General features: G+C 38.7%; 1 protein-coding gene across 1 annotated transcript in view; it reads left to right on the forward strand.

Moving 5' to 3' along the window:
• Positions 1–17509, forward strand: part of LOC120524448 (probable ubiquitin carboxyl-terminal hydrolase FAF-X) — a 260143-nt gene that overhangs the window by 125674 nt on the left and 116960 nt on the right. The window contains exon 23 of the mRNA XM_039746300.1: positions 558–836. Coding sequence (XP_039602234.1) covers positions 558–836 — 279 coding nt within the window. The remainder of the gene's footprint in view (positions 1–557; positions 837–17509) is intronic.

Genomic DNA, 17509 nt, shown 5'->3' on the forward strand with positions numbered 1-17509 from the left:
CTTGAATAAAGTCTTGCAGTCTTGAAGGTCGTAGGTATAATGCTGTGACTTTATTAATATTTTTTTCCTCATTTAACTTTTTTCTGTTTTTGTTGGGTTTTATACAGTACATCTAAGAATTATTAGAATGTATTCATTTAATTCAACTATTTTTTTATTGGGCAACTTTTTCTGTCTGCCTCTAACCAGGCATAACTGTAAGCAAGCAATAATTACACAGTCTGAAGTGCAGCATGCATAGGATTAGGCTGGAACTGTTGTGTCATACTTGTTTACATTAGTTATTAGTTAATGTTTTGTTTACATGAATAGTCGGATCAAACATCTATAGTCCTTGTTGTCAGCTTATTATCTGTTTCTCCATTTGGTATCTAGACATTGCTCCCTACTATATATCTAGCTTGTTATTTTTCCATCCCAAAGGAAATGGGGATGGACTCCCTCAGTCACGCAAAGAAGTGTCTCTTCAGATTATGTGAAGCAACACTGCTAGACAGCTTTGTTAGTTTGTACTGCACTGCAACAACTTTTTGACTTGGTGTTTCAATCATTTACAGGTTGTTTATGCTTTATTTATGCCTGCAAGTGGAATCTTGGGGGACGATGCAAGTGACTTCCAATATAACTTCCTAAAAAGTGGAGGACTGACCCTTGTTTTGAATATGCTGACAAGAAATAATTTTATACCAAGTGCTGATATGGAGACAAGGCGAGGTGCCTATCTTAATGTCTTAAAAATTGCTAAATTGCTGTTAACGGCAGTTGGGTTTGCCTATGTAAAAGCAGTGGCAGAAGCTTGGCATTCTGTTGTAGAAGGAGCACATTCTGTATCGCAGGTATGTTTTAATGAATAAGAGACATATAATAGTAAAATATTATTTTAACATTTGAAATATTTTGATAAGAATTTTTTTATAGCTAATGTTAATTGGTGTAAGTTTTGAAACTAAGACTGAAGATGTGCTATTGTGCATGCAGGATTTCTTTTTATTTAATCTGTAATCAGTAACTTAGTAATAGCTTTACATGTTTCATAACCACAACTGCTTTATTTTTTAGCAGCACTACTGACTGATGCCTTTTGTAGAATGTAAAACAAAGGCTAGGTAATACCAGAGAAGAGCAAGGAAATATATATGTATGCTATATATATGTAAGCTCTTGACCAAATAGAGTTCACAGCAGCCAGAAAGGATCCTAAGATGTGTTTTTTTTTGTACTTTACCTTTCTACTTGACTGATCGTCACCTGTGCCTCTAGATATCAGTTTTTGAAGAAATGATAATTGGGGATTTTCAGAGCAAGCATATGTATTTTTTGTTAAATACAAATGATTATACTGGATTGCATATTAATACTAATAAGGTGTAAGAGTTTTAAATGACTTGATAACTAAGAGCATAGTATTTGTGTTTCTGACCTCCAACTCTAGAAACCCGGCCTAGTTAATGTCTTAATTCTCTGTTTTCCGTAGAGGTTGACATTTTTCCTACTGTGTATATAGTCTTAATTCTCTGTTTTCCGTAGAGGTTGACATTTTTCCTACTGTGTATATATATATGTACAGTATGTGGAACTTGTGCTGCAAGTTGTGATAAAGTGTGCAAGTAAAATGGTAAAGAATGTTTTCAAAGACATTCAGGCCTGTTCATTTTCTTTGTGTGTTTACATCATATATGATTGTGTATGCATGTAATTAAATCAATGCACCAGCACTAATATGTCTGCACTCAAATCAGATTTTTTTTTTTTTTTGCATTGGTCCTTCCATTATAAATGGAATGAAGGCCCACTATTTTTTCTCACATATGCATTCGCTATCAGGTCTGCCGTGTCTGTGAAAAATCTGCAAGTGAGCCACCATCCATCTCTGCTCTCTTCGCTTCATTTTTAACAGCTCAATTGCTCTGTCGACTGTGTGCCATTTTGCTTGTTCTCCCCTTCCCATGTCATATTCACGCTGGATGTGTTCTTCATGTTCCATAGTGTATGAAAAATATTGTCATGCTATTTCAAGTGAGTTTACAGTCATTTTTACCTAATTGAAATAACTGGAGCACCAACAGTTTTCAGATTAGTTTTTTTCACAAGTAGTGTAAAAATGTGAGTGATTGTATGTGTGACATTTTATTTTTCATTTGTTTCATAGATGTCTGCTTAAGAGACACAAATATTCGCACCTTGAAAACAATATTCAGTAATGTTGACAGCAGTGGCAGAACAGAATAGTCAAGGTAGAAATAATATGCCATTGCAATCAAGTGCAGGCATACTTGGGTTCCAACGTGCTAGTAATAGGTGGTCCTTCATTTAAAAAAACAAAAGAAAAATATAAGTCATATTTAGTTTTCTAATTAGAACTGCTACATCATAGGCATTTAATGTGCAGCAGTTTAGGAAAAAGTCAGTGAACATGTACACTGATGAAATAATTAAAAATTTAAAAACATAACACCAATTAGCATCAGCCATGGAGCTTCCAGTGTTACATTTTTTATCTCTCTACCATGATGCACAGTTTGACCACCTTTGGGTAATGACATCCCCTTCCAGCTCACACTTCTACAACTCTGATGTCATGGTGGTCTTGCAAAACATCAGTGGGCACCAGGAAAAAAGTTTGCCTAAGGTGGCTGCACAGCAAATTTTCAGGGAAAAATTTGGAGAACAAGGTTACTGGTGAAACCAGAAAATTTACGGCAAGAAATGCTTTGATGAATTTTGATGATCTACAATATTAACCGACTGCACAAAAGGTACGAGATTGTGAAAATGGGAATGGTTAAAAGCAGGAGATATAGTTCTATGAAGATAATTGAGAGAGACAGTAGTAAACAACTGGAACAGGCAGCGGGAGGTAATGACAATCGTTAGCAAGCTATATTGAAAATTAGCTGCAAAAATTTCTTGAGAGCCAAGAGTGTTGCTTTACATGCCTTATCACTATGTCGAGATGACATAATGAGTACAAAATGCTGAGCTGGTGTGTGAGAAGAAACACATATCCTGTTTTGATTACATAGCAATGCAGTGGATCGCTCTAGTGGCAAGAATTCATTGTAATTAAGGTTAGGAACTGAATACTATTGCATATTACAAAGTTGATAGGAACTGAATGCTTTAGTACAGGGGTTAACCTTTTTAATGTGGCCTGTGTCATCTGTATTCAAAATATGTTACAAACAACCCATGGATAACAGGTCGGTTTCCTCAAAAAAAAAAAACATACTTTAATGTTTGTTTTATATATTGGTTGCATCCTTGTATAATATTGACACATTCCAAATTTACACCAGCCATTAAAATATATTTCCAGTGTCCCAATTGTGTTTATTTTTGAAGCACAATGCATCTCAGCTACTAAACTGTTAAGATAGAATATACTAATGACCCAACAAAAAAAATCTGAAAATAAGCTGACAAGTTACACTGCCCAAAAGAATGATAGTGTTTTAACACGATGACAAAAGATGTCATAGTCTCATGAAAAAAAGAGTGAGAGAGAGAGAGAGGAAGCTGCCACTCTGCTTACTTTTTAAAGCTACATGGGCATTAGGGCTGTCACTCTTCTGTGGTCTGCTACATATGTGATTTTAATCAAAGATTTAAGTCTTGCATACTCTTCAGTTTGTGGCTGTTAACATTTCATAGAAAGTGTAACATGAAATGTCAATATGGATCACAAAATGAAAAACAAAACTAAGAGAGAAAGACAAAGGCACATAGAGATATGTTTCAGGTTTTCATGTCTGTAAAAGGGTGTATGTAATTTAAAAAAGTAGAATCCCATGTATTAATATTGGTTCCGATCAACCTCTAGTAAAATATATATATATATATATATATAAATTGCTGCACAATGCTTTATATTTAATTTAAAATAATGCCTATCAGTTTAGTGAAAGCAGCTTAGCCAAATGTTAGTCTTTAATTTATATTGTTCAATTTATTGGCAATACTGTAATAATGCTATAAATTTATGTGTTTACTGCATTCATTGAGGAGCAGGGGTCCCCAATTCCAGTCTTGGATGGTCCTAGTGGCTGCAGGTTTTCATTCTAACCCTTTTCTTAATTAATACACTGTTTTTTCTGCTAATTAACTTATTTTGAATTCATTTTAATTGACTTATTTTTTAAGATTTGATCCCCTGAATTTCTTCATAGTTCCTCTGAATTACTTCATTGCTTTCCTAAAATGGTACTCAAAAAGAAATGAATTGTGAATTGAGTAAGCCAACATAAGATAAACTAAGTCAGTTCTTCAAACTCCAAAAAACTTCACTCGAACTAGTTGCTTAATTAGGTGCAGAGTCTTGTTAATTAAACCTGTTTTTTAATTGCATGAGTTCTTGCTACCCTTATTGTGCAATAGCATACATTTCCAAATTGTTGCTTTTCTCTTTTCTAGCACTGAGCAGATCAGCATTCCTGAAACCTTCACCTTTCTTTATTTTCAGGTATTGTGTGATTGACGCAGTTTGCTGGTCATGATTTGGTTCATTTTATATCTCATTGTTGGCAGCTAATTAAGGAAATAATATTAAGGTGTCTGTATCTTCAAGAGCAAGTCAATCTACAGTATATAAATATAATTCACTAAGGGCACGCAAGACAGTGAGCGCAAGCAAGACAGAGCCCCGCCCGCCAACTCTAAGACCATGGGATATGCTTGACAGAGCCCCGCCCGCCAACTCTAACCCTCCTACCACCTCATGGGATACGCACGACAGCCACACACGCCAACTGTAACCTTCCTCCCGATTCCAGTGTCACTCTCGAGGCATGCAACAACTCACCAAACACAGCCTCAGTCGCTTTCGTCTGTGCAAAAGTCCACGTGCACCTCTGAGCCACGTTGACTTTACACCGCACGCAAGACAGAGAGCAACGATCGCCAACTCACAGAGCCCCGCCTGCCAACTCTAACTAAGGGCAAGCAAGACAGAGAGTCACGCCCACCAACTCACAGAGCCCCGCCCACCAACTCTAAGACCATGGGATACGCACAACAGAGCCCTAGTATTGTATTCTGTAGTTAACAGGCAGCCAGTGAAGTTGAGAGAGAATAGGTGTAGTATGTTCAGTGGATTTGGAACAGCAGGTTATTATCCTGGCAGCAGAATTTTGAATAAATTGTAAGCAATGGATACATTTTTGTAGAATGACAGATAGAATACCATTACAGTAATCTATACGTGAGATGACTCGGGCATTAACCAATACTTTAGTACTGTGTTGCGTAAGAACAGGATGAAGTCTAGAAATGTTTCAGAGATGGAAGAAAGCAGTCCGAGAAATGTTACTTATTCGGGAGGAATTATTTATTAATAATAATAATAATAATAATTGCCATTATTAGTGTATAAATGGTGTGGTCCCCCGGCCGGGCCCAGGAGGACCGGAGGAGGGCTTGTGCCTCCTCCAGACCGAGAGGGGGCATCCGTCCTGGTTATGCTGGGAGCCTCGGGTACAGGGCTCGGAAGCCCAGCCCTGTAGGGACCCTTGGCCACCGCCAGGCAGCGCCCCGATGCCGGTATATCCCGTGTGGTCCCCAGCCGGGACAACCAGGAGGACCAGAGGAGGGCTTGTGCCTCCTCCAGACCGAGAGGGGGCTTCCGTCCTGGTTATACTGGAGGCCTCGGGTAGAGGGCTTGGAAGCCCAGCCCTGTAGGGACCCGTGGCCACCGCCAGGTGGCGCTTCAGTGCCTGATTATCCCAGGAGCCCGGCACTTCCGCCACACCAGGAAGTGCCGGGAGAAGACAACAGGGGACACCCGGACGGCTTCCGGGTGCGCAGCTGGCACTTCCGCCACACAGGGGTGTGTCAGCGGAGATTGCGGGAAGCAGCTGGAGCCCATCCGGGTTCCTATAAAAGGGGCCGCCTCCCTCCAGTCATTGACAAGAGTCGGGTGGAAGAGTGGCAACGTCTGGAGGAGGAAGGAGGCGGTCAGAAGAAAAGAGAGAGAAAGAGAGAGAGAGAGAGAGAAAAAGCAAAGAAGAAAAGAGAAGGCATTGGAGTGGCCTGGACTGAGTGGGGTCGGTGAGCAGAATTGTACAGAATAATGAAGAATAAACCTGTGTTTGTGGGTGACATTAATGTGTCTGCCTAAAAATAAATAAATAATTGCATGTAAACGATTCGCCAAAATCTGTTGTATGTAAGCGATACTGTTTAAAACGTTATTGTTTTTTCATCAGAAAACCCGGTTTTCACGTCTACCAGTATTAGTTTAAATGACACTTTTACCATTTGCAATAGGGTGGACGCGTGCTGACTTATCGTGTCGACTGGGCAACACAGTGAATGCGGCGTCTATCTACTGTATATATGTGTATGTTTTCCGTAGCCTGCTACAGGAAGGTAGTCTCTCGACCATTGGCATTGGTGTCGCTCCTTGCTATTTTCGTTATACTGTGATGGTGGTTTCCTAAGCCTTTGTTATACTGAATTCGTTTCTCTAGTTAAATTTAATTCAAAAGAAGTTAATTAGTAGCAAAAAACAGGTCACTAATTAAGAAAAGGGTTAGAATAAAAACTTGTAGCCACTGGGGCCCTCAAAGACCATAGTTGGGGACCCTTGTTTTAGAGATATAAACAATACAGTCCAGTCAATTAATTTAAATTATAGTAAATTCTTTACTATACTCATTGTTCTCCAACTTAGTCTTGGCGGGTCCATGTGGGTGCATGTTGTTCCCATCAGTTTCACATCACTGAATACCACAGCTACTTCAGTGTCATCCCTGTGCTCATTAGTAAATAGAGGAGAATGAAAACTGTTAAAACTATGTAAAGAATGCTAAATGAATCCCATCTAACATACATAAATGCTTGGGTACATTCAAATAAAAAATTGTCAGACTTTGTTTAACTCTAAATTGACCTCAAAACATAACAACTGGGAAATAAGAGCCTTCTTTATCAGGCTAGGAGTCTTAAAAAATAAAATTTTTTTGAACATAAATCTGCACTCACAAGGCTTTTCCAGGACTGTGTAGGAAAACCACTGGACTAGTGTATTGTGAATTGCGCATCTCATTTGAAATCTTAAAAGTAACATTTTTAGGTTACATTGTTCTTTGGGAATGTTGGATTATCTGGATATAACAGAGATACAGAGGATATTTTCAGGATAAAATCATTTAATTCTTTACAACTTACAAACATGTTGACACTTCTGTACTTTGTGGAAGAGAGAACAAAGTATACATTGTGGGGGACAGCCCAGACACAGACAGGTAAACATGGCTCTTGAAGCACCACACACGTTTATTTACACTAATATTTACAACAGTGACACACACATCCCAGTGCCACAGCACAAATCACCCCAAAGTCCAGGCCCTTACATAATACATCTTTCTGGTACAACTCCACTCCTCTCCTCCGAGCTCTGTCCTCTTCCACCCAACTCCAGCCATCGAATGGAGGGAGGCAGCCCCTTTTATACACACCCGGATGTGCTCCAGGTGCCGCCCAGCAATCTTCCACCGGCACTCCCCAGTGTGGTGGAAGTACTGGCTCTGCATCTGGAAGCACTCCAGGTGTCCCTGATCCTCTTCCCCCAGCACTTATGGGTGTGGTGGAACTGCTGAGTTCCAGGGCTCCATAGGCATCGGGGCACCCCCTGGCGGTGACCACAGGCCCCTACAGGGCTGAGCTTCAAAGCCCCATGGTCTGGAAGAGGCGCAAGCCCTCCTCTGGTCCTCCTGGGTGTCCCGGCTGGGGGTGGTACAACATAAAAAACACAATACCCAACACATGTCAGCCAATAACATGCATGTGAGAGCATAATCTAACACCTCCACTTGCTCTAATCACAATATCTTTCTTTGAAAATAACAATGTACATGGAAATAAAAACAAAACATCAGTGAGCTATTGATGGTAACAAAGATTTTACTCTTAAGATAATTTCACAGATCTATATAATGCATCATATTTTTCTGTCCTTTTATTTTTTGTTTGATTCACAAAAAGAAGATTCTTAATAACTACATTTTTGTCAGAATGTCTGCAACCTTGTTCTCAGATGAACAGTAGATTTGAGCATGTTACGAATGAAGTGATACTTGATATCTATGGGCTTAGATCTGTCTCTGTTCACTGGGTTCTTGCTTAATTCAGTAGCTTCTTGATTATCACCACATTCATTTGGTACAGCTGTAACATTTTCTGTGATACAATTTAACAACAGGATATATTTTTTCAGTTATGGATGCTAACCCTATGTATTTAGCCTTCCATGCGGACAGCACTACAGTGGCTTGTTTCTTAGACTTGCATGAAACAATAACCAGTAGTGCTGTGCGCGTTTGCTGGGTCACATGCCCAATCAAAGTCACTGAAAGGAATTAGGCCCAAGTCCTCTTTAGATTTCTTGAAACAAAACTCAGTCTGTAGTGTTCCGTAGATTCTTTAATACATGTTTAGCAGCAATTAGGCCACCAGTTTAGTTTGGAGGTTTGCTAATGACTGTGAAATCCTACTGACTATCCACAAATAACATTGATTAGGGTCCCTACAATTTCCTGGTATTCCTTGAGATTGATAGTACCATGGTGGTTGTCATCTATGTTCAGCTCACATGGGATGAACCTTGCTTGCAATCTGTCATATCAGGTCTTTCAAGCTAGGATATACAGTAGTTCTTATGATTCATTTTGATCTCTCCCATCTTTTTGCTCAAAATGAATGATTAAGGAAAAATAAAAATGTTCCTAAATCTTTCATGCCAAAATGACAGTTTCTCTTTTCTTTGAACTTCCTAAGCAGTTCATTATTGGTTGCTGCTATAATTAAGTCCTCAACCCACATGACCCATATAATTAATTTCCAATTTGCATTTTAGACACAGTGATCTGCTTGATTTTCTTTGTGATCATGCAGAACCTAGTACAGTTTCTGCTATACTGTTTCAAACCATAGAGACATTACTTCAGCGTGTACACTAACTCCTTTCTTGTCTTAATTTAGATCACGAAGTCCTCAGGTTGTATCTCTTAGGTGTGCAATTATGTTGCTTCAATGTTCATTTGGTGAACTAGAATGTCATTTTGTACTGCCAACTGCATTAATGCTCATAGATGTGATACTGGCTGTGGGAGACAAAAGTTCTTGGTAATACATTCTCTGTACTTAACTGTCACCTTTAACATCATACCTTTTCTGAAAAGATTTTTTTGTCCCCTGTCCATTTTCTTTTATGGCGTAAACCCATCTTCCCCCCACTGCTTCTCTACCTGCAGGTAAGGTGATTAACTCTAATGTGTTCTTCCTCCTTTGTATGCACCTACTTTTGTGATTAAGAAGAATTTAGGGCCTCTCTGTAAGTTTGAGGAGTACCACATATCATCCTGTAGCAGTAATCAATTGAAATGTTAACTGTGTTATCCTCAAAATCAAATACATAATCATTTAAATGCTTTAGATTATTTCTGTCTCCGCTTGGATAGCGATAGTTTTGTATATGAATTAGGTTTACTTAAGAAAATTCCCCCACATTTTGGACTTTCTTTCCCCCATCACATAATGTTTCAAAATATCAGCCCCATCCTCTCCTTGGCTCCCTGTGTTTTGGTTTCTGCTACTATATTGACAATATACATATTCTCGAGTTTCTGAATTATAGTCCTCAATTTGTGTCTGTTTCTCACATGTGAATTTTACCAGTCTATGTCAAAAAAACACTTTTTGTTTGACTGGGTAATAATACACTGGGCTGTTCTTGTCATATGCCAGGAATATACCCTTTTCACATCTGGAATCCAGTTTCTTGTGATTGTGTTTATAAGCATAACAATCTGACCCATCTATCCACATTTTAGGCAGGTCAGGCTTTTTCCTTGTCAGTGCAAAGTAGGGTGTATTTTTGGTTTGGTCATTGTAGCACTGATATTGAACATGTACAGCATCCCTTTCCTAATAGCAGACATCTGCTCATACCAAAAAGGGTTCTTCAGCACCATTCTGCTGTGTTGTTCTGATTAGGGCAGAATAAGGGGATGAGATCTCATGTGTAATACCTTTATTCCTCAAGAACAATTAAAAAGCCTCTCCCATGTAAACTTTTGACTTCACCATAGGGTGCACAATCCCATAAATCTCTCTGTTGTTAATTTGTTTTTAAGGAAAAAGACAAATACTGCCCCAGCAAATCTGCAAATAACACTATGTACAGTATCTTAAAATCTATCTGTAGTGACAGGATCAATTGGACCTGCCAAGTCAATGTATGTACCTACTCTAGGGGCACACTAGCTTTAGCATCGGGGTTTTTATTTCCCTTGACATACTTTACCACAGTACACACATCAGTCTCTATTTTTATCATGTCATTTGTCATTTTCATCCCAGTAATGATACCTGGTAGCTTCAACATATCATCAACATTACATTGTCCTAGAATTTCATGCCATGTCTTAAAATCAAAAAGGGCATAGCAGCGCTAGGAAAGGTCCATAGAAGAGCGACTAGGCTGATTCCAGCGCTACAGGGGTTGAATTATGAGGAAAGAGTAAAAGAGCTGAGCCTATACAGTTTAAGCAAAAGAAGATTAAGAGGTGACGTGACTAAGTGTTTAAAATTATGAAGGGAATTAGTACTGTGGATCAAGACTTATTTTAAAATGAGGTTATCAAGAACACAGGGACACAATTGGAAACTTAAGGGTAAATTTTGCACAAACATTAGGACGTTTTTTCTACACAATACACAAAGAATCATAGACACTTGGAATAAGCTACCAAGTAGTGTGGTAGACAGACATAAAGGACTTTCAAAACTCCACTTGATGTTTTTTTGGAAGAAATAAGTGGATAGAATCGGCAAGCTTTGTTAGGCTAAATGACCTGTTCTCGTCTACAGTGTTCTAATATTTTAATCACAAGACAAATTTACTTTATCTCTACTAGGGGGCTTTGCCCCCTGCTTGCTTTGTTCGCCAACCCCTGTGTTTGCTTAATCGGATATACAATTTTAATTTTTTTTTCTTTGGAATTGTTTCAATGTCATTATTTGCAGTTTTACTTTAAAAACAATATTTTTTGGAGACACATTGTGACAATGCAACGTATAACTGCCAGTGAGTGAATATTGTTTCTGTTTCTCTAATAAATAATCCAGCTTTTCCTAATGTTTGCCCCTGTGATTTATTGATTGTCATAGCAAAACCTATTTTCACAGTACTGTAAACTGTAAACATTTTAATACGAATCGCATATCACAATCTCTCCTTTGGTGTGTAATGTTATTCACGGAATATATACATTACATTTCTTTTTGCCTGTTAAAATTTGCATTGCATAAATATACACTTGACTGAATTGTGTATTCTTTGAAATTCAACTTGTTGCTTTAACTGTTGCGGGACCACATATTATCATAGCGTATGGTCTATTATTGTGTAAATCCACATTTTGTACATAAGAATGATGCGAATGCGAAAAGACTCTACAATTTGCCTTTTATTTCTGACCTCGATTTGTTCTGCTCATTTTTCACTTACACCTGGTTCTGATGATTAATCACCTTTTGTTTTGCGGTAATGCAATCTTTTCTATCTTTTCTTTAATACTGTAGTGACTGACATGGTAAAGTGTCACAAAAGTTTTACTTGAACAATCGCTGACTTCGTAACAACTTTCTAGCACCTTCTCAAACCCCTCATCCCCCGCTTCTCGCCCCCCCCTTACCGCATCAATCAATACCCCACTATCAGTCTTCCATGCTGTACTCCACCCTCCCTCAATCAGACCGAATAGTCACTTAAAACCAAAAAGGCTGCAACCTGACTGGTTTCATAATCTCTTATCTGCCTTTTTTTCTCTCCAACGCCTTTGGGTGTCTATTCTCTGTATTTTCCTTATACAGTGGTGTGCAAAAACTATTTGCCCTCTTCCTGATTTCTTATTCTTTTGCATGTTTGTCACATAAAATGTTTCTGATCATCAAACAGATTTAACCATTAGTCAAATATAACACAAGTAAACACAAAATGCAGTTTTTATTATTTAGAGAGAAAAAAAATCCAAACCTACATGGCCCTGTGTGAAAAAGTAATTGCCCCCTTGTTAAAAATAACCTAACTGTGGTGTATCACACCTGAGTTCAATTTCCGTAGCCATCCCCAGGCCTGATTACTGCCACACCTGTTTCAATCAAGAAATCACTTAAATAGGAGCTGCCTGACACAGAGAAGTAGACCAAAAGCACCTCAAAAGCTAGACATCATGCCAAGATCCAAAGAAATTCAGGAACAAATGAGAACAGAAGTAATTGAGATCTATCAGTCTGGTAAAGGTTATAAAGCCATTTCTAAAGCTTTGGGACTCCAGCGAACCACAGTGAGAGCCATTATCCACAAATTGCAAAAACATGGAACAGTGGTGAACCTTCCCAGGAGTGGCCGGCCGACCAAAATTACCCCAAGAGCGCAGAGACGACTCATCCAAGAGGTCACAAAAGATCCCAGGACAACGTCTAAAGAACTGCAGGTCTCACTTGCCTCAATTAAGGTCAGTGTTCACGACTCCACCATAAGAAAGAGACTGGGCAAAAACGGCCTGCATGGCAGATTTCCAAGACGCAAACCACTGTTAAGCAAAAAGAACATTAGGGCTCGTCTCAATTTTGCTAAGAAACAGCTCAATGATTGCCAAGACTTTTGGGAAAATACCTTGTGGACTGATGAGACAAAAGTTGAACTTTTTGGAAGGCAAATGTCCCATTACATCTGGCGTAAAAGTAACACAGCATTTCAGAAAAAGAACATCATACCAACAGTAAAATATGGTGGTGGTAGTGTGATGGTCTGGGGTTGTTTTGCTGCTTCAGGACCTGGAAGGCTTGCTGTGATAGATGGAACCATGAATTCTACTGTCTACCAAAAAATCCTGAAGGAGAATGTCCGGCCATCTGTTCGTCAACTCAAGCTGAAGCGATCTTGGGTGCTGCAACAGGACAATGACCCAAAACACACCAGCAAATCCACCTCTGAATGGCTGAAGAAAAACAAAATGAAGACTTTGGAGTGGCCTAGTCAAAGTCCTGACCTGAATCCAATTGAGATGCTATGGCATGACCTTAAAAAGGCGGTCCATGCTAGAAAACCCTCAAATAAAGCTGAATTACAACAATTCTGCAAAGATGAGTGGGCCAAAATTCCTCCAGAGCACTGTAAAAGACTCATTGCAAGTTATCGCAAACGCTTGATTGCAGTTATTGCTGCTAAGGGTGGCCCAACCAGTTATTAGATTCAGGGGGCAATTACTTTTTCACACAGGGCCATGAAGGTTTGGAATTTTTTTTTCTCCCTAAATAATAAAAACCATCATTTTAAAACTGCATTTTGTGTTTACTTGTGTTATATTTGACTAATGGTTAAATGTGTTTGATGATCAGAAACATTTTGTGTGACAAACATGCAAAAGAATAAGAAATCAGGAAGGGGCAAATAGCTTTTCACACCACTGTACACTTTATATGTGTTGAGAGCACAGGATGTGTGTGCACTACGTGCTTTTACACGACTGACTGTTTTTTGATGGATGTGCTCTTATATGATATCTGTTGTAAGTAGGGCGTGTCTTGCAAGAATCTCATGTTCCACGCCCCCGCGAGACGGTCCTGGGACAGTCTCTTTGGCACCAAGTCTCATGTTTACAGTCCCTGCGAGATGCTCCGTGGCAAGTCTCTTTTCTCTCATGGGTCTTTTAATGTCTTTTGAGAACTTCTGAGAAAATCATGTATCGTCGCCTTGCTTTTGCATTCCAGGATTTCTTTTTATAATAGAGAGATTATCTCCATCTGCTATGTTATTAATAAAACCATCATTACACTATTACTGTTGATTTACTTTCCTTCAGTATTGGAGCCTTTTCATACTCATGTATGTTGAACACTTTTCCATCATTAAATATGAGCTCATTCTCTCGTTCCTCACACTGACACCATTAGTTGTAGTTGCTTTCACTGAGATTACGCTTTGCGGATATGAAGGAATGAATATAGCTATCTCCAAAGTGGTTTTGACGTATTTTCCTCATTGTTTTTTTTATCAAAAGTATCATCAAGTCTGTGTTTCTCTGTTATAATGTGGGGTGTCCCTCTACAGTCCACCATTAATCCCTACTTCGTCATTCCATAAGGTTGTTTGCTCTGACTGATTTTAAATGTGTATGTATGTAGTTTGTAAAGACTAGGAGGCAGCAGAGAGCCCCAACCCCTGAACACTGGGTTCAAAAAAAGGGTGTTTTACAAAATAACATCCCCCAGTGACAGTCCTTCCCTGACCTCTTCTATACCGGCCAGGTATGGTGCTACACATATTTGGTTGGGATACCTGTCCATTTATCTGGGGTTTCCCACCCAACCAACCATCTTCTCAATTGGTTGGGATGTCTGTCCATCCATTTTGGGTATGACATCTTTCCCTGTCTTAGCTGGGATGCCTTTCTGTCCATTTGGGGTTTCCCATCCCGTGTGCCACCTAAAAGGTCTTTATGGTCTTTCTGCAGCCTGTTTTGATTTGCCTTTAAGTTTTTGCATGTCTCGTCACTGTGCCTCAAACTCTAATAACTACACCACTTTGTCATTGTATTTTTGTCTCTTCCTATGTGACATTAGTTACCACATTCATAACAAGTAATAGTTCTTGGAGAGACAGACAAATACCTTCATTATGTTATGTAATTTTGATTTTGTAATACATTTTTCTTTCTCCTCATAACTTTGTAATTTACTCTTGAATTGCATGCACATTATTTTGTCATTTTTCTGTGTGATATAGATCATAGCAAAATCATAGCTGTCATTAGTCACTTAAAGTTCCTTTCACATTTCTTATAGCTGTTACTGCCTTTTCTACTCAAATTATACAGTCTGTTACTGCCTGTTTTGTTTTTATAACAACATTAGTTTAATGTACAGCACAATAATTCTGGGATTACCATGACTGGCATAGGATCCTTGTAAAATCTGTAAGGCTTTCCTCCCATCATCCATCTCTTCCCTCATAACTTAAGAAAGGCTTTTATCATTGAGGAACTGAGTCATCTCAGCATAACACTTCATTCTTATCTTTATCTGGATCATCAGATAAGATTTCTTTCAGGTTTAACACTTCCAGGTATACAAGGAATTTCGTCTCCCATATCTTAGTAATTATTTTCCTCTTAATTAGCAACTAATCTCTGCCATAAACTGTTGGATTTACCATAGTTAACATATATATATACTGTATATATATATATATATATATATAGTGGATGTTTTTGGAATAAAATCCGTGTATTCTTTTCAACTCACAAACACATGCTCACACTTCTGGACTTCATGGCAGAGTGAGAGTGACATTGAACAATATTATTCATGTGAGAGCATAATCTAACACTGGTAAAATCAGTTCTGTTGTTTGACCTCTAAATCCGCCACTTATTTCGGCTTGCAATAGCTATATATAGTGTTATTTTTGACCCTCCATAAAACTGAGTTTGATACCCCTGCTTTAGTGGGAGAGTGACAACCAACCTTGTCTGGAGTGGCTGTTTTTTTCAAACATTTCTAAAGAAAGAAAAAGCCCGTGAAGTAGAGAATATTATCTGCTAAGGAATCAAGTAGCATACACCTTGAGTGCCAGTGCAAGGCATCTTGGCTGTAAATGCACATGTTGAGTCAGTGGAAATAAAAATGGAAGAAGAGAGAAGTAAAGGTGGACATGGTTTCCTCCAGTCCAAGAAAACTTGGGGCCAGTGGCATCAGTTCAAACTTAATAGGTCTTCTGCAACCCTACTCCATTGTATAGTTAGCCCTTGCAATCCGTGGTGGATTTGTGGATTTATCTGTTTGCAGGTTTGCCATCAATAATTAAACTGAAATTACTTTGCAAATTTTGCAGCCTACTACAGAAAACTGCATATAAAATGCGTTGGCAACACAATTTAAAGATTATTATAAAACAAAGCTATAAAGCTCTAGTAAGTCTTAAATGCATAAATTATATGGAATAATAATCATTTATTATTTACTACCATTTATTATAATGAGTTACATTTTGTACAAAGTTACTTTTCGCTAAAGAACTGCAGAACTGCACACTTTGCTTCAGGGATGCCACCATGCATCTTTGTCTAGGCTGGCTTCTGTGGTTGCTTGTCAGTAAGGTATATCAAAATAAAAGAGCAGGAAATCTGTGAAGCCCTTGCAACAGCATCTCTAGCAGGAATGTTGATATTAATGTTTTTTTTCAATTTATAGGTAGGCCTGGGTATACAGTACAAATTGTAATTTTGTGTATTTTGCTGTTATCTGAATATAGTACCTTTAATATTTTAGTGGTGCTTTACACGTATTATCTCTTTCTCTGTTTCTGTGTGTGTTACCCGACATTGTTAAATATATTTGTAGACTTGTGTTTGCGGGGGTCCTGTGCCCCAACCCTCCTGAATCACAAGGGTCAACTGTATTATACATTTGCATCTATGGAATTTGAAAGGAGACTCCCACCCCTGGCCACTGAAAGGGTCTAGATTTATATTTATGTCTGCTTATTTTAACAGGAATGTCCCGTCTCCCACTCACTGAATTTATTTGCAGGTGGTGCACTCACTTGCTAATTATCACACAATATCATCAGTAGGATTTGAACCAAAAACCTCAAGTCTCAGGTCCAAAGCCTTAAGCACGATACCAAACTTCCAACGATAATGTTATCTCAAGGTGAAAAAATAGTCTTCAGATATTGTATTTAGAAAAGTACTTCATTGCATAGTACTACTGATACACCCCATCAATCAGTGGAAGTATAACAAAGGTCCATTGTCTTATGAAATTCCCCAGGTACCCCTGGCTTAGTTTGTTTTGATTATGAATACCTAGGTATGGGTGGAGCTTGTTATTGTTTTCCAATTGAAAAACAGATGTGCTTGTGTCTTCTGTTTCTTTGTCTAAACAAGACATTTCAAGGCAGGCAGCGTGGTGTAGTGGCTAAACTTTGGACTTCAGACACCGCAGTTGGGGGTTTAATGCCTGCTGCTAACACTGCATGACTATGAGCAAGTCACTTGACCTGTCTGTGCTCCAATTGGGAAAAAGAAATGTAACCAACGAAATGTAACCAACTATCTCTAAAATGTTGTAAGTTGCCTTGGATAAAGGTGTCAGCCAAATATAAAAAATAACCTTTGTGACATATGGGGGGCGCTGTCATCCCTTTGAACCCTCAGACTAGATGCCAGACACCAGGTAAAAGTCCAATTATTATTTTTATTTGGACAAATACGTGCACAAAGCACCCTCCACTCCACAATACTCATTCAATAATCAATACAATTCTCAATAAACAATCCTCCACTCCCAGATGCGTTGCCACCCTTCCACCCAGCTCAGCTCGACGTCTGGGATCTCACACAGTCCTTTTATAGTTCATGACCCAGAAGTGCTTCTGAATCCCAGTCCATGTGACTTCTTAGCACTTCCGGGTCAGATCAAAAGTCTTCTTTTCTTCAAC

The sequence above is a fragment of the Polypterus senegalus genome, chromosome 2 (genome assembly GCF_016835505.1).
Source record: "Polypterus senegalus isolate Bchr_013 chromosome 2, ASM1683550v1, whole genome shotgun sequence".
NCBI classification, from domain to species: domain Eukaryota; kingdom Metazoa; phylum Chordata; class Cladistia; order Polypteriformes; family Polypteridae; genus Polypterus; species Polypterus senegalus.